Below are 22,514 nucleotides of genomic sequence, written 5' to 3' on the forward strand. Positions count from 1 at the left end.
TACGTGAGAAGCAGAGTTTAATTCATACATGATCAGAACATGGTTAGAGAGGATTATTCTGGAGGAGTCTGGAGTCTGATTTAAACCTCAGACGTTTAGTCTGGTCTGATCTTGATGGTTGAAGCTGGTGGTGAAGAAGATCACCATCATGGCCAGATCCAGAGAGCTCTCTGAGGCCTTCAGGAAGGAGGGTGGAGATGCAAAGGAGTCTGGGAAGGGGTTTATATATATATGCACACATACAAAAAGTTTGTGGACACCCCATTTAGGTTCGTTGCTGACACAGCAGTGGGCTAGAGGGGTATAATAAAGCCCCCCAGCATTGAGGAGCTGTGGAGCAGTGGAGGAACTGTGTTCTCTGGAATGATGGTGGAGGAGCTCCATCCAGTACTTTTGGGATGAGTTGGGGATGATGGGGTGGGGTGCTGATCATTCAATATTCTGACATCACTTGTTGCTGAATGCAATCAAATCATTACATCCTCCTTGCTCCTCCATCCTTTCATATATATATATAATTTTATATTTAAATTTTTAAAAACGATATTTCTCAGTTAAGCATATAGTTATTGCAAAAAATCCAGGTCTTTCCAGCAGGAGGGTAGTTCAGGGCCCTTCCTATGGACAACCCTTACACTGGATTCAGGTTATCTGAAGAAATCCTGCACCATCTATCTCCATTGGTGGTACTGGCCTACACACTGTAAAATAATAATAATACTAAACAATAATGTATTATTGTTATTATAATAAGCAGCAGCAGTAGTATTAGTAGTAGATATATATACCAGCATGCAGGGTATGTTAGCACTCCTGAGTGCAGCTGCTCCTGTAAAAAAGACAAACTACTGCAGTTACCAGCAGCTACAGAGAGAGAAGCCTGGTGCTTCAGGGGTTTAGAGGTTTTTAGGGCTTTTAGGGGTTTTAGGGTTTCAGGGTTTCCTGCTTGGTGAGAAGTGCTGCTCTTTGTCCTCTTTGAAGAGGCCTGGTTGTCATGTTTACAGCGCCACTGTAAACAAGCCGGAGCGCTCAGAATCGCGGCGCTGGTGAACGCACCTCAGCTAGACTCTGTTAGAGAGCTCGGTACTAGTCCGGGTCCAGTCCGGTGTGGGTGGGTTCGGTGTCAGAGCGCTTCTCTGTCATGGCTGCTTGTTTAGTGGCAGACTTCACTGCGGTTAAGATCGCTCTGGAGCATCTAGCAGAGTCAGGTAGGAGATCATCTACCATCTGACCATCTACCATCAAACCAGCCTCACCACCAACTAATCTAGCATATATAAATTGATATATATAAATTGATATATATATATATATATATATATATATATATATATATATATATATATATATATATATATACACATACATATATCTACATATATCTACACAAATTATGTGTATACATATTCATACATTATACATATATACATACATACACACACACACACACATTATATATATATGACCCTATTGGCTCCATGCTGCCCATTACTACCACAAAATAGAAAGAGAAGCGTGCATTAAAAAAAGAAAACATAATTATAATTAATTAAATAATAAAGTGGCATAATAAACTGTATATACTGTCATGTGTGTTTAATTATTATTATTATTATTAGAGAATTGCAGTTGATTCAGTGTTGTGTTTCTAGATTTTAATTGTAAATAAGAAAAAGTTTTTTATGCTGCAAATAAAGAGTAATTGTGAATTTTAAAATTGCAAAATATTATCAACACATCATTTGACAAGACTTTTGCATTTAACTGTACTGTGTGATGCTTTACAGTACAGTACTTTATAATAAACTCTTCTACCATGCAATATAATACACTACCATACTGTAAAATGCAGTATATTAAGACGCTATATTATTTTTAATATTTAGTCATACTAGTAGTAGTATTTATTTAGCTTATTTTTATTATTATACAGCTATATATAATGACAATTATTATTATATTTATTTTTATTATAAGACTGGTATTTTACTATGAGTACTAAACAGTGTCTGTAAGTAGAATGTTATATATATATATATATATATATATATATATATATATATATATATATATATATATATATATATATATATATATATATATATATATATAGCACTTGTGTGGTGCCCTGTCCTAGACTATAGTACTTACCCACTGTTTACTACTGTATGGCCCCTTTTTAGGAGAATTCAGGATACCAGTCCTATAGATCTCATCTGAGACTCGATATATATATATATATATATATATATATATATATATGATATTATATAATGCAGTATGACGCTTTATGATGTAATACACTGTGTTAGCCTCTGTGTGTTCCTGACTGCATGCTGTCTTGCAGATAAGCAGCTGAGAGGAGGTGTGATCTTCAGTCGAGAGGAAAGTCATCACCTGAGAGAAACAGCAGACACTATTAAGGAACTGGTACGTGTTCAGTTTAACTCCATTGCTCAGTTTAATGGTTTCAGCTCGTTGAAACGCTCATCAGTGGAACAGCAGGAAAGGAGTCTGACGGTCCTGATGAACGCTGACTTCATGACCTATTATTATATTGGGGCAGATGTGCGTCAGCGGCACGGGTAGAAAGATTCTTATGCTTCTTAGAGCCGACAGTAAACCAGAGGACGGCCAAGGCCCAAACACACTGCATCAGACTGACTGGACAGCAGCTCTCCATGCTGACGCAAACTAAATCACTTGAGTACATTTACAGCATTCAGCAGAGCGACTACCAGAAGAGCTTCACTGTCACTCAGAAAAGACCCTTATCTAGTTTATAAAGACTAGAATCCAGAAGATCCTCTAATCTTAGACTCTACTAAATACAGAAGTCAGTCTGGAGACCCAGTCCTCCACACACTCTACACTCTGCACACTCAGTCCTCTCAGAAGAGGAGGGTCTTCAGTCTGGGTTTGAGGACAGCGAGCGTTGGACTCTGCTGTTCGGACACCCAGGGGAAGTTCGTTCCACCACTTCGGTGCAGGACAGTAAAAAGTCTGGACGCTCGTCTTCCGTGGATTTTGAGGAATGGTGGATCGAGCCGAGCCGTACTCGAACCTCAAAGGCTTTTGACCATTGATGTTAACACCCATGTGACATATACACTCCTAAAAATAAAGGTTCCTACAGGATCGTTGGCTCAGACATGTTTACCCAGCATTTCTAGAGTTTTAGTGCTTACCCTACTTCATTTAGCCCTATTTTCCCTGAGCCTGATCATTAAACATCAGATTTCTTACCTCAAACCATTCCACAAGAACGTGTCACCTGACCCGGCTCTCTGAACGTGGAAAAAAACAAGGCAGTGGCTTGTTGATGGTTTGTCAGGGATTTGGAGCATAAATGGTGCCCATCCTTGTTAGGCCACACTGAAATTTCATAATAAGAGTCATGACCTTTAAAAAACGCTGATCACTGTTCAAACTCAAGCATTCACACCTTCATACCCATTCCATATTTTAGACCAATTTCTGTTTTTTCATTTATTTCATTTATTGTGTAAGATTTTCTCTTGAATGTGAATGTTCATTGTCTCTATCACTGCCTGGTCTGTGTTATGTTATATCATACATGTATAGACTCCTGTAAATTCCTCGTAAGAGATTCTGATTCAGGGTTCACTTCAGAAAAAGTCTCAACTAGCAGATTTAACCCTTTAAAGCCTGAACTGCCAAATAAGTGACATTCTTTAACACTGGAGTGTTTATTTATTTTAATGTTACCTTATCAGTCATTAAAAATAAAAATAAATAAAAATAAATAACATTAATTATTGCATATAGGACTTTTACTTTGTATCATTTTCTATACATCAGGAATTCATTGACAGGAATTCACTCACAGCTTTGATTTTGTCTTAAAAATATATAACACTATATTTTAACTTTACTGTCAGAGTTGCCTTAAACATTTCAGTAATTTCAGACGTACTCTGCGTGTATGCATGCCTGGTGCATGCAGTTCACTGCTAATCCATCAGGGGGCAGAAAACATGTATCTGAGTTTTATTAATTAATTAATATGTTTATTTATGTATTTATGTATCTACTCTCTCCTCGTTAACGTTTAGGTGATGGCCATAAAAGCTGTTTATGATGAACTAGAGGTCGAAACAATTGAAATGAGCAAACTCCGCCATCAGGTTCTGAGCCAGTGTGATGACATCATGAGTGAAATAGTGGGTAGGTTCAATAATACCTCCCTTAATCTCACCCTAATCTTATCTGCATCAGGCTAATTAATAGATTGGCTACGTGGACTCACCTGAACGAACTCAGGTGTATTATACTGCATCTTTTTAAATGGAATTTTAGGATAATCTTTGTATTATTATTATTATTATTATTATTTTAATTACTAATAATTCTTTTATTTGACTGTTTAATTGTGTCCACTTTCTTTTATGTTGAAATCTTATTAATTGCTTTTGGTTTTATTTGAAATTATTATTTTTTATCATTATTATTTTGTCATTGTACTGTTTGTTTATGTAGTTCCTTTTTAAATAAATTTTAACTTGATTAAACTCCATTTTATTAACATTTTTAAGTTAAGTTAAGTTGTAAATGCTTGGCTGCACTAAAAATGAGGGCTGTCCTCAATGTATTTCCAAGTGAAAATAAAGGTTGATTGATTCTGTTGATTCCTAGCCGGCGTGGCGGCCGCCAGAGATGTCAACGCAGCCCAGCTGAATCAGCTCCAGACGGAGATGAAAAGTGTTGTGGAGGAAATAGAGTTCATAGAGAGGAGAAGGAAACTCCTGGAGGAGGAAAATGCCATTCTTCTGTAAGTGATATTGAGTGAGAAGGACGGCGGAGGCAGCGAGGGATGATCAGTCTGCACTATTAGATGCACTTTTACACTATCTCTGTTCTCAAATCAAAAGAGGGGAAAAAAAGTTTTTCTGGCACATCAGAAACAGAACTCTGTAGACCGGGCCTGATGAGCCTCAGCTCTTTTCATCGCCTCTTCAGGCAGGTCCCCAGTGGAGCAGATGCTGGCATCTCTACGCTTATCCCAAAAGATGTCCTAAACCGTGCACAGCAGCGTGTGGATATATAGAGCAGGAGTCCTCAAGGGCAGTATTTTTTATTAGCAGACATTTCTGACAAAATCAGGGCCGGTACAAACTGGTACACAGTACCGGTACTTCTTGACCATGCCAGAACTTTTTAAGTGTACTGGAACTTCTCACGTGCTGCTGGTAAAACAAAGGCCGAAAGCTTAGGCCGCGCCACAGGGGTCTATAGTGCACTACCCCCCCCCCCCTCCCCAAAACCCCATTTCTCTAAAAGTCATAATGAGGAGAATGATCTATTAAAATGTTGATGTTAAAAATGTTGGGCTGCACTAGGCTCCTGTTTCAGCTGCAGATCTGCCCATTGAAAATGAAGCATTTCAGTAATATCAGCTCTATTAAAGGAGCGTCTCTGTGCTCTACTGAGCATCAACATGAGCTTCATGGAGGAAAATATGAGGAGTCGTTGTCTAGAAGTTCTGTAAAGCTGCAGAAAGTCAGACTTCAGAGGCGTGTGATCAATAAGCTTTATTGGAGTGTAAATGTGGGGCTCAGTCGGGACGTTTCACTGCAGCTCTCTTGAGTCTCTGCCACGGACACAGTCTTCATACTAGACTACAGACGTCTGCTGTGAGCTGCTGGAGAGTGACGGGACGTGTGCAGGTGTGATGGATCTCTTATAAACCAATAGGGAGTCAGAATGGTGTCTGTTTATACTTCTCATCCAATCAGGATCAGACTCACACTTTCCGGATGGAGAGATTTATCTGGAGAGGGTTTTTATTGATGACGAGCCGGAATAAAAACAAAGGGAAATGAAATAGGAGGAACGAGGCTGATTTTAAAATGTGGAGAGGAGAAATGAGGAGAAAGTTCAGATCATTGGGGGAAAATGTGAGAAGTAGAAGGAAAAAGTCTGAAGAATAAAGAATTACTCCAGTAAAGTTTAGAGAACCAACATTTCTACTGTAGTAAGATAACGAAGTATTTGTACTTCTTTACTTCACACCTCTGATGACCCTATATTTATAATGGCCTTCCTGTCGCCACTATAGAGGGAATGCATTGATTCACATTCCCGCTGGGACATGCCCCCTTTAGTCGGATTGAATGGCACATATTTTAGATTTCGATTTGTCTCTTAATTATAAACAGTTTGTAGTAGATTCATACTGAAATTTTAATAATTAAAAGCTTATTTTAGATTAGAACAGCTTGTTTCTTTATTTATTCATTAATATTTTGTGATTCTGGCTGCTGATCGCAAAGCTGCAAGGCTCGGGATTCGAACTCATGACCCCCCGCGTCCCTTGGTTTATTTTATTTTACACACTCCGCTGGTTAGTTTTCATGATCGTCTACAGACCAGTCCAAAATCAGCTCCAGGATCTCAGGCTGAAATACCAAGACTGTGAGATTTATGTCTGATCTACAGTATAAGGGATATTTTTACAGGCCCGAGCGAGAGCCTATGAAGGGCGACCATGCGGACATCATTGACCAGCTCAACCACCAGCTTTCCGAGAAAGCCACTACACAGATTGCTCTGAAGGCACTGCTGAATGACATCCAGACCACAAAGGAGAAGATTACTCAGGTGGAGACGGCCAAAAGTCACCTGACCCAAAACATGATCCAAGAGAGGAAGAGGTTTGCAGAGATGAAGGAGATGCTCCAGACAGAGGTACCCATCAGTTCTGCTCAGGGGTTTATGCCACTGTGCCTTTATACAGAATTTAGGTCATGTCTGCAGTCATACGCATGTATCTATTCTTTTACAATGGTTTCGGACATTCAGCCAATCAGAGTCTAGAACCTAAACTCTTTCGGTTCTCTCAATGCATGATTTGGTTGAACAGATTTCGGGAATCACGAGCACCATTCAGGAGCAGAAGAAGATGAATGCGGAGACACGCAGAGAGCTGGACGGAGTTACAGAGGAGCTCACGGACATGGAGGAGAAACTTAGAGAGAATATAGAGGTGAGAAGGTTCGAGGAGGACATCCGCCCTCAATACCAACAGGCCTCCCGCCTGTATGTATGAGGACACGTGCTCATTGTTTGCTTCTTCCATACGAGATGAATATATAAAATGAATGAATAAATAAATATATGTGTTCGGATGCAGTCGTATGCCAGAGCTCGCAAACACTCGCAAGTACAGTGAGGACACGCAGTCCAAAAACAATTTAAGTATTAACAGCACCCCCTTGTGCACAATCTGGTTAAACCTTAATGAGTGAGTGAGTTCAAATCCAGGTACATGGGGTGCTTTGCATCTTAAAGCACAGTTGAAGACAGATGTAGGATACAGGTTCTTTAAGGTGGAATGTATAATGAATGTTTGCTTGTGTTACAGCACATCTCCCAGCTGGAGACGAATATCTCCAGACTGAGACTGAAACACATGGAGCAGCTGGAGGACGAGATCAGAAAGTCTGAGGAGCTTGACAGGCAAAAGTAGGGCATAATATTGTTTAACCTCAGTTAAGAGCTGAAACTGTACTATAGTGAAAGTATGGTACCGTATCCCAATCTAACTCAATTAAAGAGCTGAAACTGTACTATAGTGAAAGTATGGTACCGTATCCCAATCTAACTCAATTAAAGAGCTGAAACTGTACTATAGTGAAAGTATGGTACCGTGTCCCAATCTAACTCAATTAAAGAGCTGAAACTGTACTATAGTGAAAGTATGGTACCGTATCCTAATCTAACTCAATTAAAGAGCTGAAACTGTACTATAGTGAAAGTATGGTACCGTATCCCAATCTAACTCAATTAAAGAGCTGAAACTGTACTATAGTGAAAGTATGGTACTGTATCCCAATCTAACTCAATTAAAAGAGCTGAAACTGTACTATAGTGAACGTATGGTACTGTATCTCAATCTAACTCAATTAAAGAGCTGAAACTGTACTATAGTGAAAGTATGGTACTGTACCTCAATCTAACTCAATTAAAAGAGCTGAAACTGTACTATAGTGAAAGTATGGTACTGTACCTCAATCTAACTCAATTAAAGAGGTGAAACTGTACTATAGTGAACGTATGGTACTGTATCTCAATCTAACTCAATTAAAAGAGCTGAAACTGTACTATAGTGAAAGTATGGTACTGTATCCCAATCTAACTCAATTAAAGAGCTGAAACTGTACTATAGTGAAAGTATGGTACTGTACCCCAATCTAACTCAATTAAAGAGCTGAAACTGTACTATAGTGAAAGTATGGTACTGTACCTCAATCTAACTCAATTAAAGAGCTGAAACTGTACTATAGTGAAAGTATGGTACTGTGTCCTAATCTAACTCAATTAAAGAGCTGAAACTGTACTATAGTGAAAGTATGGTACTGTACCCCAATCTAACTCAATTAAAGAGCTGAAACTGTACTATAGTGAAAGTATAGTACTGTATCCCAATCTAACTCAATTAAAGAGCTGAAACTGTACTATAGTGAAAGTATGGTACTGTACCCCAATCTAACTCAATTAAAGAGCTGAAACTGTACTATAGTGAAAGTATGGTACTGTACCCCAATCTAACTCAATTAGAAGCTGAAACTGTACTATAGTGAAAGTATGGTACTGTACCCCAATCTAACTCAATTAAAGTGCTGAAACTGTACTATAGTGAAAGTGTGGTACTGTATCCCAATCTAACTCAATTAAAGAGCTGAAACTGTACTATAGTGAAAGTATGGTACTGTATCCCAATCTAACTCAATTAAAGAGCTGAAACTGTACTATAGTGAAAGTATGGTACTGTATCCCAATCTAACTAAATTAAATAGTTGAAACTGTACTATAGTGAAAGTATGGTACTGTACCCCAATCTCACTCAATTAAAGAGCTGAAACTGTACTATAGTGAAAGTATGGTACTGTATCCCAATCTAACTCAATTAAAGAGCTGAAACTGTACTATAGTGAAAGTATGGTACTGTATCCCAATCTAACTCAATTAAAGAGCTGAAACTGTACTATAGTGAAAGTATGGTACTGTACCCCAATCTAACTAAATTAAAGTGCTGAAACTGTACTATAGTGAAAGTATGGTACTGTATCCCAATCTAACTCAATTAAAGAGCTGAAACTGTACTATAGTGAAAGTATGGTACTGTATCCCAATCTAACTCAATTAAAGAGCTGAAACTGTACTATAGTGAAAGTATGGTACCGTATCCCAATCTAACTCAATTAAAGAGCTGAAACTGTACTATAGTGAAAGTATGGTACTGTACCCCAATCTAACTCAATTAAAGAGCTGAAACTGTACTGTAGTGAAAGTATAGTACTGTATCCCAATCTAACTCAATTAAAGAGCTGAAACTGTACTATAGTGAAAGTATGGTACTGTACCCCAATCTAACTCAATTAAAGAGCTGAAACTGTACTATAGTGAAAGTATGGTACTGTACCCCAATCTAACTCAATTAGAAGCTGAAACTGTACTATAGTGAAAGTATGGTACTGTACCCCAATCTAACTCAATTAAAGTGCTGAAACTGTACTATAGTGAAAGTGTGGTACTGTATCCCAATCTAACTCAATTAAAGAGCTGAAACTGTACTATAGTGAAAGTATGGTACTGTATCCCAATCTAACTCAATTAAAGAGCTGAAACTGTACTATAGTGAAAGTATGGTACTGTATCCCAATCTAACTAAATTAAAGAGCTGAAACTGTACTATAGTGAAAGTATGGTACTGTATCCCAATCTAACTAAATTAAAGAGCTGAAACTGTACTATAGTGAAAGTATGGTACTGTATCCCAATCTAACTAAATTAAATAGTTGAAACTGTACTATAGTGAAAGTATGGTACTGTACCCCAATCTCACTCAATTAAAGAGCTGAAACTGTACTATAGTGAAAGTATGGTACTGTATCCCAATCTAACTCAATTAAAGAGCTGAAACTGTACTATAGTGAAAGTATGGTACTGTACCCCAATCTAACTCAATTAAAGAGCTGAAACTGTACTATAGTGAAAGTATGGTACTGTACCTCAATCTAACTCAATTAAAGAGCTGAAACTGTACTATAGTGAAAGTATGGTACTGTGTCCTAATCTAACTCAATTAAAGAGCTGAAACTGTACTATAGTGAAAGTATGGTACTGTACCCCAATCTAACTCAATTAAAGAGCTGAAACTGTACTATAGTGAAAGTATAGTACTGTATCCCAATCTAACTCAATTAAAGAGCTGAAACTGTACTATAGTGAAAGTATGGTACTGTACCCCAATCTAACTCAATTAAAGAGCTGAAACTGTACTATAGTGAAAGTATGGTACTGTACCCCAATCTAACTCAATTAGAAGCTGAAACTGTACTATAGTGAAAGTATGGTACTGTACCCCAATCTAACTCAATTAAAGTGCTGAAACTGTACTATAGTGAAAGTGTGGTACTGTATCCCAATCTAACTCAATTAAAGAGCTGAAACTGTACTATAGTGAAAGTATGGTACTGTATCCCAATCTAACTCAATTAAAGAGCTGAAACTGTACTATAGTGAAAGTATGGTACTGTATCCCAATCTAACTAAATTAAAGAGCTGAAACTGTACTATAGTGAAAGTATGGTACTATACCCCAATCTAACTCAGTTAAAGAGCTGAAACTGTACTATAGTCAAAGTATGGTACTGTACCCCAATCTAACTAAATTAAAGAGCTGAAACTGTACTATAGTGAAAGTATGGTACTGTATCTCAATCTAACTCAATTAAAGAGCTGAAACTGTACTATAGTGAAAGTATGGTACTGTATCCCAATCTAACTCAATTAAAAGAGCTGAAACTGTACTATAGTGAAAGTATGGTACTGTATCCCAATCTAACTCAATTAAAAGAGCTGAAACTGTACTATAGTGAAAGTATGGTACTGTATCTCAATCTAACTCAATTAAAGAGCTGAAACTGTACTATAGTGAAAGTATGGTACTGTATCCCAATCTAACTCAATTAAAAGAGCTGAAACTGTACTATAGTGAAAGTATGGTACTGTATCCCAATCTAACTCAATTAAAGAGCTGAAACTGTACTATAGTGTAAGTATGGTACTGTATCCCAATCTAACTCAATTAAAAGAGCTGAAACTGTACTATAGTGAAAGTATGGTACTGTATCCCAATCTAACTCAATTAAAGAGCTGAAACTGTACTATAGTGAAAGTATGGTACTGTACCTCAATCTAATTCAATTAAAGAGCTGAAACTGTACTATAGTGAAAGTATGGTACTGTATCCCAATCTAACTCAATTAAAAGAGCAGAAACTGTACTATAGTGAAAGTATGGTACTGTATCCCAATCTAACTCAATTAAAGAGCTGAAACTGTACTATAGTGAAAGTATGGTACTGTATCCCAATCTAACTCAATTAAAGAGCTGAAACTGTACTATAGTGAAAGTATGGTACTGTATCCCAATCTAATTCAATTAAAGAGCTGAAACTGTACTATAGTGAAAGTATGGTACTGTATCTCAATCTAACTCAATTAAAAGCTGAAACTGTACTATAGTGAAAGTATGGTACTGTACCCCAATCTAACTCAATTAAAGAGCTGAAACTGTACTATAGTGAAAGTATGGTACTGTACCCCAATCTAACTAAATTAAAGAGCTGAAACTGTACTATAGTGAAAGTATGGTACTGTATCCCAATCTAACTCAATTAAAGAGCTGAAACTGTACTGTCGCTGTTTTCTGTTGTTAGAGAGTTTCATGAGAAAGAGCTTCAGGAGGAGAGAGACGCATTTCCACAGAAAATCCAAAGCCTTCAGGAGAAAACAGCAGCGGTGAGGAATATTCAGTGCAGCCCTGGTGTTACAACACAATTTGCTTCTCTCCACTTTTTAAAACCCTCTTTTTTTGGGGAGGGGATCAAAACACTAAATCTCTGCGCTTAGATGTCAGATTTAAGGCATCGATTTCCTGCCTGAGGCGAATCCTGCTGAGCTGTCGTCAAATTGAGCGTTTGAAAAACACGGCCTTCAAAGGCATGTAGTGCAGAGATGACCTTTAGAGGAGCCGAGTGCTGGACTGCCCTCAGATCTGCAAGAGTTCACACAGACCAACCGGAGGCCATAAAGTCTGACCGTACAGGCTTATGAAAGGCTAACCAAGCCCCCAAACATCCCAGCGTTAAAGCACTCTCAAGCACACCAGCATACACTTCCACACAGACATGAAAAACACACCCCATGAAAACCCCACTTTTGGTCTTTTTGAATACATTTAAATATATGGACATCGATTTCAGCAATGCAGAGAAATTAGAGAGGATTCTGGAGGCTCTCGCCACGGTGATAACAGTGTCCATCATAACCTCGCTCAAAAAACGACATTCAGCCTGGGCCTGTTTACATGTGTTTCGCATCCGGACTCCACCCACCCAAGCCACGTCCTGTTCTCACAGCGGTCCAGCGGCAGGAGGTACAGAAGCTTGAAGACCAGAACCAGTCAGGTCAGAGACAGCTTCCATCCTCAAGCCGTTCGGCTGCTGAACGAACAATAGCTTGTGGACTGTGGACCTCACCTGTACCATCACACCTTCTCCCCATACACACACACACACACTGCACCCTGCACTTACTACTGGAGACCCTATGCTCAGTCCCTCACCCACCCACACTACACCTGAACTACACCCGAACTACACCCATCCTGTGATTTGGATTTGGATAGTATATCTGATACTCTGACCAGATTCTGTTTACACTTACCATTAAAATGCGTCTCCAGCACCTACATCCTTTCCGTTTACCACCAAAACTGTCCTGCATGGTCAGTGGAGCTGATGTAATGGGCCGAGTTCATTCAAAACCAGAGGTGGTCATAATATTCTGATATGACTGTGACTAATACGACACAAGACATTAACACACACACCGTAACAGTGAGCTCCCAAATGGTGGGCAGCTATTGCTGTGGTGCCTGGGGACTAGGGAGGGTGAAGGGCCTTGCTTAAGGGCCCAACAGTGGCAGCTTGCCACCACCACTGCCCCAGCAGTAGTCTGGACGTCAGAGTGAAGACTCTAACAGATTTTGTTGTTTTGTCTTCAGGTGGAAAATCAGCTGGAAGAAGGACGGCAGGTGAACAGTGTTCTTCTAGAGTCCATCAGCAAGTTCTCAGCCAGTTTCCGAGCTCAGAGGAAGAGGGAAGACGATGCCTTGGCAGAGCAGCGCAGCGTTTTCACACAGTACAGATTCTACACATCTCAACACACGCTTTACTCACTGATTTTCCTCCCACCTTAAGTCCCTTAAGTAAAATAGACATTGCAGTTATTCAGTGACATCAAATATTTAGAGACGTGCATCATTTCTGCCACATACACTATATTGACAAAAGTATTGGGACACCTGCTCATTCAGTGTTTCTTTAAAGAAGGCTTTCTACTAGATTTTGGAGAAGGATTGCTGTGATTGGGTTCGAATGCATTCACTAACAGGGGCTTTGGATGATGATCACCACCCCACCTCATCACCCCCAATTCCCAACTCATCCCAAAAGTACTGGATGGAGCTCCTCCATCATCATTCCAGAGAACACAGTTCTTCCACTGCGCCACAGCTCCTCGATGCTGGGGGGCTTTATTATACCCCTGTACTAGCCCACACCTGGCATTAATAGGCAGCATGGTGCCAGAGGCAGTACTTCTTCTCTACAGGGACTAGACAAGCTGTGTGTGTGCATTTGCACATCTGTGTGCAGCTTAAAGTGTCCACAAACATTCGGACATTTGCTGTGGTTGTATGTGAATTAACCTCACAGTCCTTGTTTTCCCTCAGGCTGGAAAGGTCTAAGCACAGGCTTGAGGAGCACATTGCCTCCATCGCCAAGTACATGCTGGAGGTGAAGGAGATGGAGGAGGAGATCAAGCAGCTTCATGAAGTCAGGATGTAAGATTCAGCCCCTCTCTGCCTCTTAACCCAAATATAGAGGATCAGCCGAGGCATGTTCAGCACCTGGGCTTTACAAGATAGCTATATGCTAGCTGAGTGCTAGATACTGTAGACACTTTAAACGGCATCTACTTTTAATGAGTTCTAGCTAGACACTTATGGGCCAGGTGCTAGATACTTTAGCTACTTTAAATGAGTGATTGATACTTTTGACAGGGTACTAGATACTTTTGACAAGCGGTAGCTAGATACTTTAGCTACTTTTAACAAGTTCTAGCAAGATACTAAGTGCCCAAGTGCTAGATACTTAAATGTTTTTAATGGGTGATAACCAGATACCAATGGCCCAAGTACTAGATACTTTAGACACTATAAACAAGTGATTGAGAATCTAGAAAAGCGTTCTAGATTCTTTAGCTGAAGTATCTTGAACTCATTAAAGGCATTTACATTTTGCAAGTTCTAGCTACATACTTTAGATAAAGATCAATGATAAAGGATCCTAGATACTTTAGCTACTTTTAATGAGTGCTAGCTAGATACTAAGTGCCCAAGTTCTAGATTCTTTAGATGCTTTTAATGGGTGATAGCCAGATACCAACGGCCCAAATGCTAGATACTTTAGACACTATAAACGAGTGATTGATACTTTTGACAAGTGGTAGCTAGATGTTAAGTACTAGATACTTTAGCTACTTTTAAGATCTAACTAGATACTAACTGCTCAAGTGCTAGATACCTTAGATGCATTTAATGAGTGATAGCCAGATACGAACAGCCCAAGTGCTAGATACTTTAGATACTTTAGACACTTTAAACGAGTGATTGATACTTCTCAAAGGGTCCTAGATACTTTTGATACCTTTAATGAGTCCTAGGTACTTTAGCTACTTTTAACGTGTTCTAGCTAGATACTAAGTGCCCAAGTGCTAGATACTTCTGATGCTTTTAATGGATGATAGCCAGATACCAACGGCCCAAGTGCTAGATACTTTAGACACTATAAACGAGCGATTGATACTTTTGACAAGTGGTAGCTAGTTGTTAAGTACTAGATACTTTAGCTACTTTTAACAAGATCTAACTAGATACTAACTGCTCAAGTGCTAGATACTTTTGATGCTTTTAATGGATGATAGCCAGATACCAACGGCCCAAGTGCTAGATACTTTAGACACTTTAAACGAGTGATTGATACTTTTGATACTTTTAACAAGTGGTAGCTAGTTGATAAGTGCCCAAGTACTAGATACTTTAGCTACCTTTAACAAGATCTAACTAGATACTAACTGCTTAAGTGCTAGATACTTTAGATGCTTTTAATGAGTGATTGATACTGTTTAAAGGGGCCTAGATACTTTTGACAAGTGGTAGCTAGAGCTTTAGCTGCTTTTCTAGCTAGATACTAACTGCCTAAGTGCTAGATTTTTTAGATGCTTTTAGTAGATAATAGCCAGATACTAACAACCCAAGTGCTAGATACTTTAATCAAGTGATTGATACTTTTTCAAGGGTCAATAGCTACTTTTAACAAGTTACTTTAGCTACTCTTGACGAGTACTAGCTAGATACTACGATTTCTTAAATGCTTTTAATGGGTGATAGCCAGATACTAATGGCCCAAGTGCTGGATACTTTAGACAGTTTAAACAAGTGATTAATACTTTTTAAAGGGTCCTAGATACATTTAGCTACTTTTAATGAGTGCTAGCTAGATACTAAGTGCCAAAGTGTTAGATACCAACTGCTCAGCACTAGATAGTTTAGCTACTTTTAACGAGCGCTGAATACTTTAGATACTTTCAGCTAATGGGATTCCTACCTGCTATAACAGCTCGCACCAACCCTCTGAATATTTGTACACACAAGCTAAATAATGCCGGGACTGGGGAAAATAAAATTCCTCACTGGGGAAATTCCTGAATTTCCATGGACAGCAAACATGTCTTGGCTGGTAGACTACATTTGGGGTAGAGGAGATTACATAAGTCTCCACAGTGTCTGCTGATCGTTTACTTTACTTTTGTCATTGCTTTCAGAGTCAACACAGAGCTGTTTCAGAAGAACCTAGAGGAGCGTCAGCGTCAGCTCGCCAAAGAGAAGAAGATCAGGTCCCAACAGCCACTTCAGATCTTTACTGATGCATCAGAGAGACCGTTTTTAACACTGTATACACTAATGTTCTGTGCTCAGGGAAGCGCTGGAGGTCGAGAGAGATGAACTCTGTCAGTCTCTGAAGACCCTTAAAGAACATCATGAACAGCGCGTGAGGGAACTGAGCTCAGATATCACATTAATGAAGAAGAAATACAGCGACCTACAAGAGGAGGTCAGAGCCGCTTAACGTTAAATACTCTGAAAACCCTCATTGATAGTCAAATTAGTGCCTAAAAGGGTTTAATGTGTTTGTAGGAGAAGAAACTTGTAACCATGAGGTCTCTGATCGACCAGCTCTCCAGCAGAGTCGCTGAAGCTGAGGAGGAGTGCAGACAGATGGAGATGAATTACTGTGATGAAATACAACAACTGACTGTAAGACAAATCCCAAATACTCCAATAAACCTGACCAGCTATACAGTAAAACACCATTCACTCACTGGCCACTTTATGAGAAACACCTACCTTGCGCTTCCACTGACTGGCCGCTTTATCAGAAACACATACCTTGCACGTACACTCACTGGCCACTTTATTGGAAACACCTACCTTATACAAACTGAACATCAACAGATCATCTATGGTCGCTAACTGAACACCAGCGAGACGGAACTACTAAAGAGCCGTTTCTGATAAAGTGGCCAGTGGCTGTATATGGTAAAATGCCATGTTTAGTGTGTCTCCTCTTTGAAAGATGGAGGCTGAATCCAACACAAAAGCTCGACTCGATCAAGAGGAAGCACTTCAGGTCCAGGAGCCCCTGCTGAAGGAGGTTGAGGCTCAGCTTGACGTCGACCTTTCCAGGCATGAGACCCTCAGAGTACAAACAACAGGTACGGTACAGCCGTCACTCCCGTCCCACTACTGCAGCAAATATACAGACAGGACCACTGACAGGACCACTGACAGGACCACTGACAGGACCACTGACAGGACCACTGACAGGACCACTGACAGGACATTAAAATACATTTACAAATAAATTAAAATATAATTGTGTAAATTTTCTGTATTTCTGTCTGAAATGTCTAAAAAGAGAAACATACTATTTTGAATCTTTTTTTTTTTTTATAATGACATCACCATTACCACCGTCTGCATTGACCAATATGATATTTGCATAAAAATTATCACTAAAAATTTTATTTTTATTAACCATTTATTTTTTGCAGAATTGTGTGTCACGGTTTACATGATATATAATGACATTAATAAAAACCTTTTCATATTTGATTGATTTGTGTGCGCCCCTTAGTTTGACCTACCACCCCGTCACACTAACTTATTTTTGACTATAAATAATGTACTGTTGGAAGTGACATCATTGGAGCCTTTGGAGCAGCCAGAACCCAAAAAGGCCAATTCTGAAGTTCTTTTATATTGTTTATTTGTTGTTTTTTCTGTGCTGGACAGGGTTTGTCAAGCCCAACCCAACCACCCCGTCACACAAAAAGGATAAAAAAAAAACCCAAAAAACTTTTTTTTAATACTGTAATGGTATGAAGTTATTTTTATGTTGATCATCACTTTTATCGTCCCACATTTATCGACTGGTTCGACCATGAATTTAGTAAAAATATTAGATTTTAAAGTGTGGGGAGTGTTTGGGATCGTTATGGACCTCAATTCTTCAATTTAAGGTTATGTTTTTTTCTCCAGTAAATTTCTCATCACCTGACCCAGTAAACCAAACCAGCCTGACCAGAACCAGTGTTGCCAACTTAAAAACAAAAGATGATAGAGGTGTCTGAAAATTCGCATACACCTTCATTATGAGCTGAGCTGGAAAAAATCTCCAATATCACCAGAAAAAGTAGCTAGATTTGTCGCTAAAAAAAAAGTTGCTAGAGGGGTCTGAAAAGTCGCTAGATATAGAAAATTCGCTAGATATAGAAAAGTCGCTAGAGGGGTCTGAAAAGTTGCTAGATATAAAAGAAAGTCGCTAGAGGGGTCTGAAAAGTTGCTAGATATAAAAGAAAGTCGCTAGAGGGGTCTGAAAAGTCGCTAGATATAGAAAAGTTGCTGGATATAAAAGAAAGTCGCTAGAGAGGTCTGAAAAGTCGCTAGATATAAAAAAAAAGTCGCTAGAGTGGTCTGAAAAGTTGCTAGATATAGAAAAGTTGCTAGATATATAAAAAAAAGTTGCTAGAGGGGTCTGAAAAGTCGCTAGATATAGAAAAGTTGCTAGATATATAAAAAAAAGTTGCTAGAGGGGTCTGAAAAGTCGCTAGATATAAAAAAAAAGTCGCTAGAGTGGTCTGAAAAGTCGCTAGATATAAAAAAAAGTTGCTAGAGGGGTCTGAAAAGTTGCTAGATATAGAAAAGTCACTAGATATATAAAAAAAAAAGTCGCTAGAGGGGTCTGAAAAGTCACTAGATATAAAAAAAAGTCGCTAGAGGGGTCTGAAAAGTCGCTAGATATAGAAAAGTCGCTAGAGGGGTCTGAAAAGTTGCTAGATATAAAAGAAAGTCGCTAGAGGGGTCTGAAAAGTCGCTAGATATAGAAAAGTCGCTAGATATAAAAAAAAGTCGCTAGAGGGGTCTGAAAAGTTGCTAGATATAGAAAAGTTGCTAGATATATAAAAAAAAGTTGCTAGAGGGGTCTGAAAAGTCACTAGATATAAAAAAAAGTCGCTAGAGGGGTCTGAAAAGTTGCTAGATATAGAAAAGTCACTAGATATATATAAAAAAAAAAAGTCGCTAGAGGGGTCTGAAAAGTCACTAGATATAAAAAAAAGTCGCTAGAGGGGTCTGAAAAGTTGCTAGATATAAAAAAAAAAGTCGCTAGAGGGGTCTAAAAAAAAAGTTGCTAGATATATAAAAATCGCCATATATAAAAAATAATAAAAAAGCCGCTGGAGGGGTCTGAACTCGACTTGCGACTTTTTTTTTAGCAACAAATCTAGCAACTCTTTCTGGTGTTATTGGAGACTTTTGGAGACTCTGAGGTGAATACACATGTTTTTCAGTTACTGTCCTCAGCAGCGGGGCTGTCGTGAGCTCCGTCTAGCGACTTTTAGGACAGCCAATAGCTGCGTTCCTTACTGAGGAGTTTGGCAACACTGACCAGAACTCACATCACACCTTTGTCAGTATTTGTGAAAGGGCTACTGGCCTTAGTATCGGTCACCGACAGACGATGTGAGCTGAAGTTCATCAGGTGTTGTGTTGTGCTGTTTGTTGTGCTGCTTTTCAGTCTTCTAAAGTAGCTAATGCTAATGCTAATTAGCCATGCTATTAAACAGTAGAAACCGGTTACTCTGGTGTTGTTCAGGCTGTGAAACATCCTGCAGTGAGGACAAGATCAGACGGCGGTTTGATCAATGATGCTGAAATGTTCTTGACGATATATTTATTTGTGTTATTCAGGACTACAGCGTCATCATTACAGCCTTCATCTGTGAACGTGAAGGCTGCTATGCTAAGCTAATGGTTACACATTGAGATGAACTGGTTTACAGATGTTTGATATTAAGATGTTAATATATCTGCTTACTTTACCAGAGATGAAGACCAGAAAAATACATCTGGAGCTTTCCATTCGGCAGATGAAAGAACAGATCGCTGAGCTTCTTCAGCCAAAGGTCGAACATTGTACAGTTCCCATTCTTTTTTTTTTGCAGGGGGTTATTTGGGTGGCATGTGGTGCCGCAGGTAAACCTATTGGCACTATGCTGCATAATGCCAGGTGTGGGCTAGTAAAGGGGTATAATAAAGCCCCCCAGCATTGAGCTGTGGAGCAGTGGAAGAACTGTGTTCTCTGAAATGATGGTGGTGGAGCTCCATCCAGTACTTTTGGGATGAGTTGGGGGTGATGAGGGTAAGAAGGGGTGAAGGATAGACTCTTTTGAATAGCCTTGATTTCAGAAGACATGAATGTGTGTGTGTCCCAATACTTTTGTCCCTCTTATCTGTAATCTCTGGATCATAGGAGGGCTTGAAGAGAGAGCTGCAGACGTTGCGGGCCCAGCATATGCAGATGCTAATTAATCAAGCGGGTAAAATCAGCACCGCTGAGAAGATCGTCTACAAGAATGGGCTGATTCTGGAGCAGGTCAGCATGGAGAACAGTCGGCTGCACCTGGTGAGTGGACCAGTAATTCACCTCACATCAGTGAACATGCTCTGCAGGAGACACCAGACAAGCTTTATGAACTAAAGACGGGTCTCTGTTGTGTTTAGAGGATTGAACAAATGAAGGAGGACGTCTCTACCGCAGAGACGGAGACAGAGAGGCACTCGGAGCAGAAGGACCGGATGAAGAAAGAAGTGCGGTTCCTCTGGAGTGAGTCCATCACGGTCCATCACTCTGAAATCTCCCACAAAGCGGCAGATTTACTGACATTCAGGGCTGTCTGTCGTAAAAACCCCATTTTACCTCTGAGAAGTGACTGTTAGTGTTTAAGACACTAGAGTCAGACACTACCAAACCCTACACCACCAATGTCTTTAAATTTCATCATTTATACAATAGAATTAATAGAAATGTAACCCCCCCACCTCCTGAGAATCAATCCCAGGAGCAGAAGATCAGCTGCAGAAGATCAGAACATGGTTGGAGAGGATTATTCTGGAGGAGTCTGGAGTCTGATTTAAACCTCAGACGTTTAGTCTGGTCTGATCTTGATGGTTGAAGCTGGTGGTGAAGAAGATCACCATCATGGCCAGATCCAGAGAGCTCTCCGAGGCCTTCAGAAAGAAGGGTGGAGATGCAGAGTGAGAGTCTGGGAAGGGCTTTAAACAGATCTCAGAACAGTTAGAGATGAGATCAGACGCTGTTCCACTGTCCACTAAATCATTTACAAGTGGAACAGCTGACCAACATGAGCAGATCAGGACGTCCTAGCAAGTTCAGCCCAAGAGCCGAACCTCAAGACAGTCCTACAAAGTCATCATGGGATCTACAGTGAGGAAACACCATGTAATTTCAACTGGGACACCCCCACAAGTCTGATTTCCTACTGGGAGAGGCGGGAGAGGCGGGAGAGCCCTACCAACCCAAAGTTCAAAATCCAATATGGCCGCACCGGCCAGCTATAGTGATAAAGGCAGTCGTGTTATACAGTTTATTAGTACTTCTGTCTACCTGTGTCTCATTAAACCAGCCGTACACTCAGTACTGTCCAACTTCTATGTGTTGGAGGTGATTCCATGGTGTTTGGATAATGCATGGTTATCGACTGGTATCGCCAACAATGCAGACCTGGGACACATTTGGTTAGATTTGCCAAATCTTTTTGAAATAACTCGGGTGTGACGTCATTCCAGCTCCAACATCCAAGGTTAATGGCCAAGACACAGCCTGAAGCTTACCTGAGAACCCCTACACACACCTGGACATCTGGAACAACATCTTCTTTTATCTTATCACTGTCTTTCTTTCCTCCAGGCAGTCTGACGAAGGCGTGGGCTACAGATAAACGGGCTACTGAGGTAGGAGTTTAAATATCAGCCATGAATATACAAGGAATGGTCATAGCAGTAATGGACTGTGGTTTAAAAATGGCCATTTATCTAAACTTGCAGCAATATATTTGTAAATCACCATCTATTTGCATAGAATATCAAAGGTGGTTGGTGTGGCGCATTAGATAACACCACTAAAGACTGGGGTTCGATTGCCGGTCTGGGTGACTATGCTGCGCTACACCAATTAAGAGTCCTTGGGCAAGACTATTAATGCTACACCTCTGTACCACAAGTAACCTTGTACGTCGCTCTGGATAAGAGCGTCAGATAAATGCAGTAAATAGCTCCACCCCTACTCACCTGACCACTCCTCTCGCTGTAGGAATCTATAACGAGAGACGAGAAGCACCTGGTAGACCTGCACAGCTTCACGATCAAGATCCAGCAGAGGACGCACCACATCGGAGACATCAACAGCAGACTGGAGAAGCAGCTGATGGGCATGAGCTCCCTGTTAGAGAGCGCTATCTAATTCCTAAAAAAAAAAGAGGTGGAGGCATTTAAACAGCTGGAGAACATACAGTCCAGAGCCGAGTGTATGAACCAAAGTCATTCATTTCACCTTTGAATACCTTTGAATTAAAAAGGTTATTTTTGGTACTGTGCCTTTAAGACATATATGCATATAAGCTATATGCAAATGATCTCTGCTCTGATTGGCTTACCTGTAATGTTCCTAGTTTAGAAAGCAGTCGGGCCTGCAGTGAGAAGGAAAGTACACAGACTTGGCTTTAGGAGCAGAGATAAACTGCTGTGTGGTGAAGGGGCAGTCTTATGTAAATTATTCATGGATGTGACATCACAACCATGAGGAACTCAAAACAGGCTGGATTTGCTGCTTAGGTGCCATATATGGGCGTTATGGGCTGGGGTTTGAGTGGTAGGTTATTTTAAGTGATATGGGTCCTTTAAAGGGTAGTCAGCAGTGTGTGTGTGTGTGTGTGTGTGTA

The 22,514-nt window shown here is 39.8% G+C and overlaps 1 protein-coding gene across 2 annotated transcripts; it reads left to right on the forward strand.

Annotated features, from left to right (window-relative positions):
* Positions 1-1,123: 1,123 nt before the first annotated feature.
* On the forward strand, positions 1,124-22,506 carry ccdc175 (coiled-coil domain containing 175). 2 transcript variants are annotated; one of them, XM_072688968.1, is made up of 19 exons: positions 1,124-1,208; positions 2,348-2,430; positions 4,077-4,188; positions 4,657-4,792; positions 6,480-6,708; positions 6,884-7,006; positions 7,385-7,485; positions 11,747-11,828; positions 13,096-13,232; positions 13,825-13,935; positions 15,978-16,049; positions 16,132-16,267; positions 16,351-16,470; positions 16,790-16,928; positions 19,600-19,679; positions 20,027-20,179; positions 20,278-20,380; positions 21,485-21,528; positions 21,887-22,506. In XM_072688968.1, exons 1-19 carry the CDS (start codon positions 1,142-1,144, stop codon positions 22,034-22,036), a joined length of 2,178 nt encoding a protein of 725 aa, XP_072545069.1. In that variant the 5' UTR covers positions 1,124-1,141; the 3' UTR covers positions 22,037-22,506. The 2 variants fall into 2 exon arrangements, with proteins under 2 accessions (XP_072545069.1, XP_072545070.1); XM_072688969.1 differs by having other exon boundaries at positions 21,489-21,528; positions 21,887-21,920.
* The last annotated feature ends 8 nt before the right edge of the window (positions 22,507-22,514 follow it).

This window comes from Salminus brasiliensis, chromosome 10 (assembly GCF_030463535.1).
Source record: "Salminus brasiliensis chromosome 10, fSalBra1.hap2, whole genome shotgun sequence".
Classification (NCBI taxonomy): domain Eukaryota; kingdom Metazoa; phylum Chordata; class Actinopteri; order Characiformes; family Bryconidae; genus Salminus; species Salminus brasiliensis.

Excerpts from the sequence above, each read along its gene's own strand:
- ccdc175 (XM_072688968.1), top strand. The coding sequence starts at position 1,142 with ATGGCTGCTTGTTTAGTGGCAGACTTCACTGCGGTTAAGATCGCTCTG. Across the intron at positions 7,007-7,384 it reads AACTTAGAGAGAATATAGAG|CACATCTCCCAGCTGGAGAC; the intron begins GTGAGAAGGTTC and ends CTTGTGTTACAG. Across the intron at positions 16,929-19,599 it reads CCTCAGAGTACAAACAACAG|AGATGAAGACCAGAAAAATA; the intron begins GTACGGTACAGC and ends TTACTTTACCAG.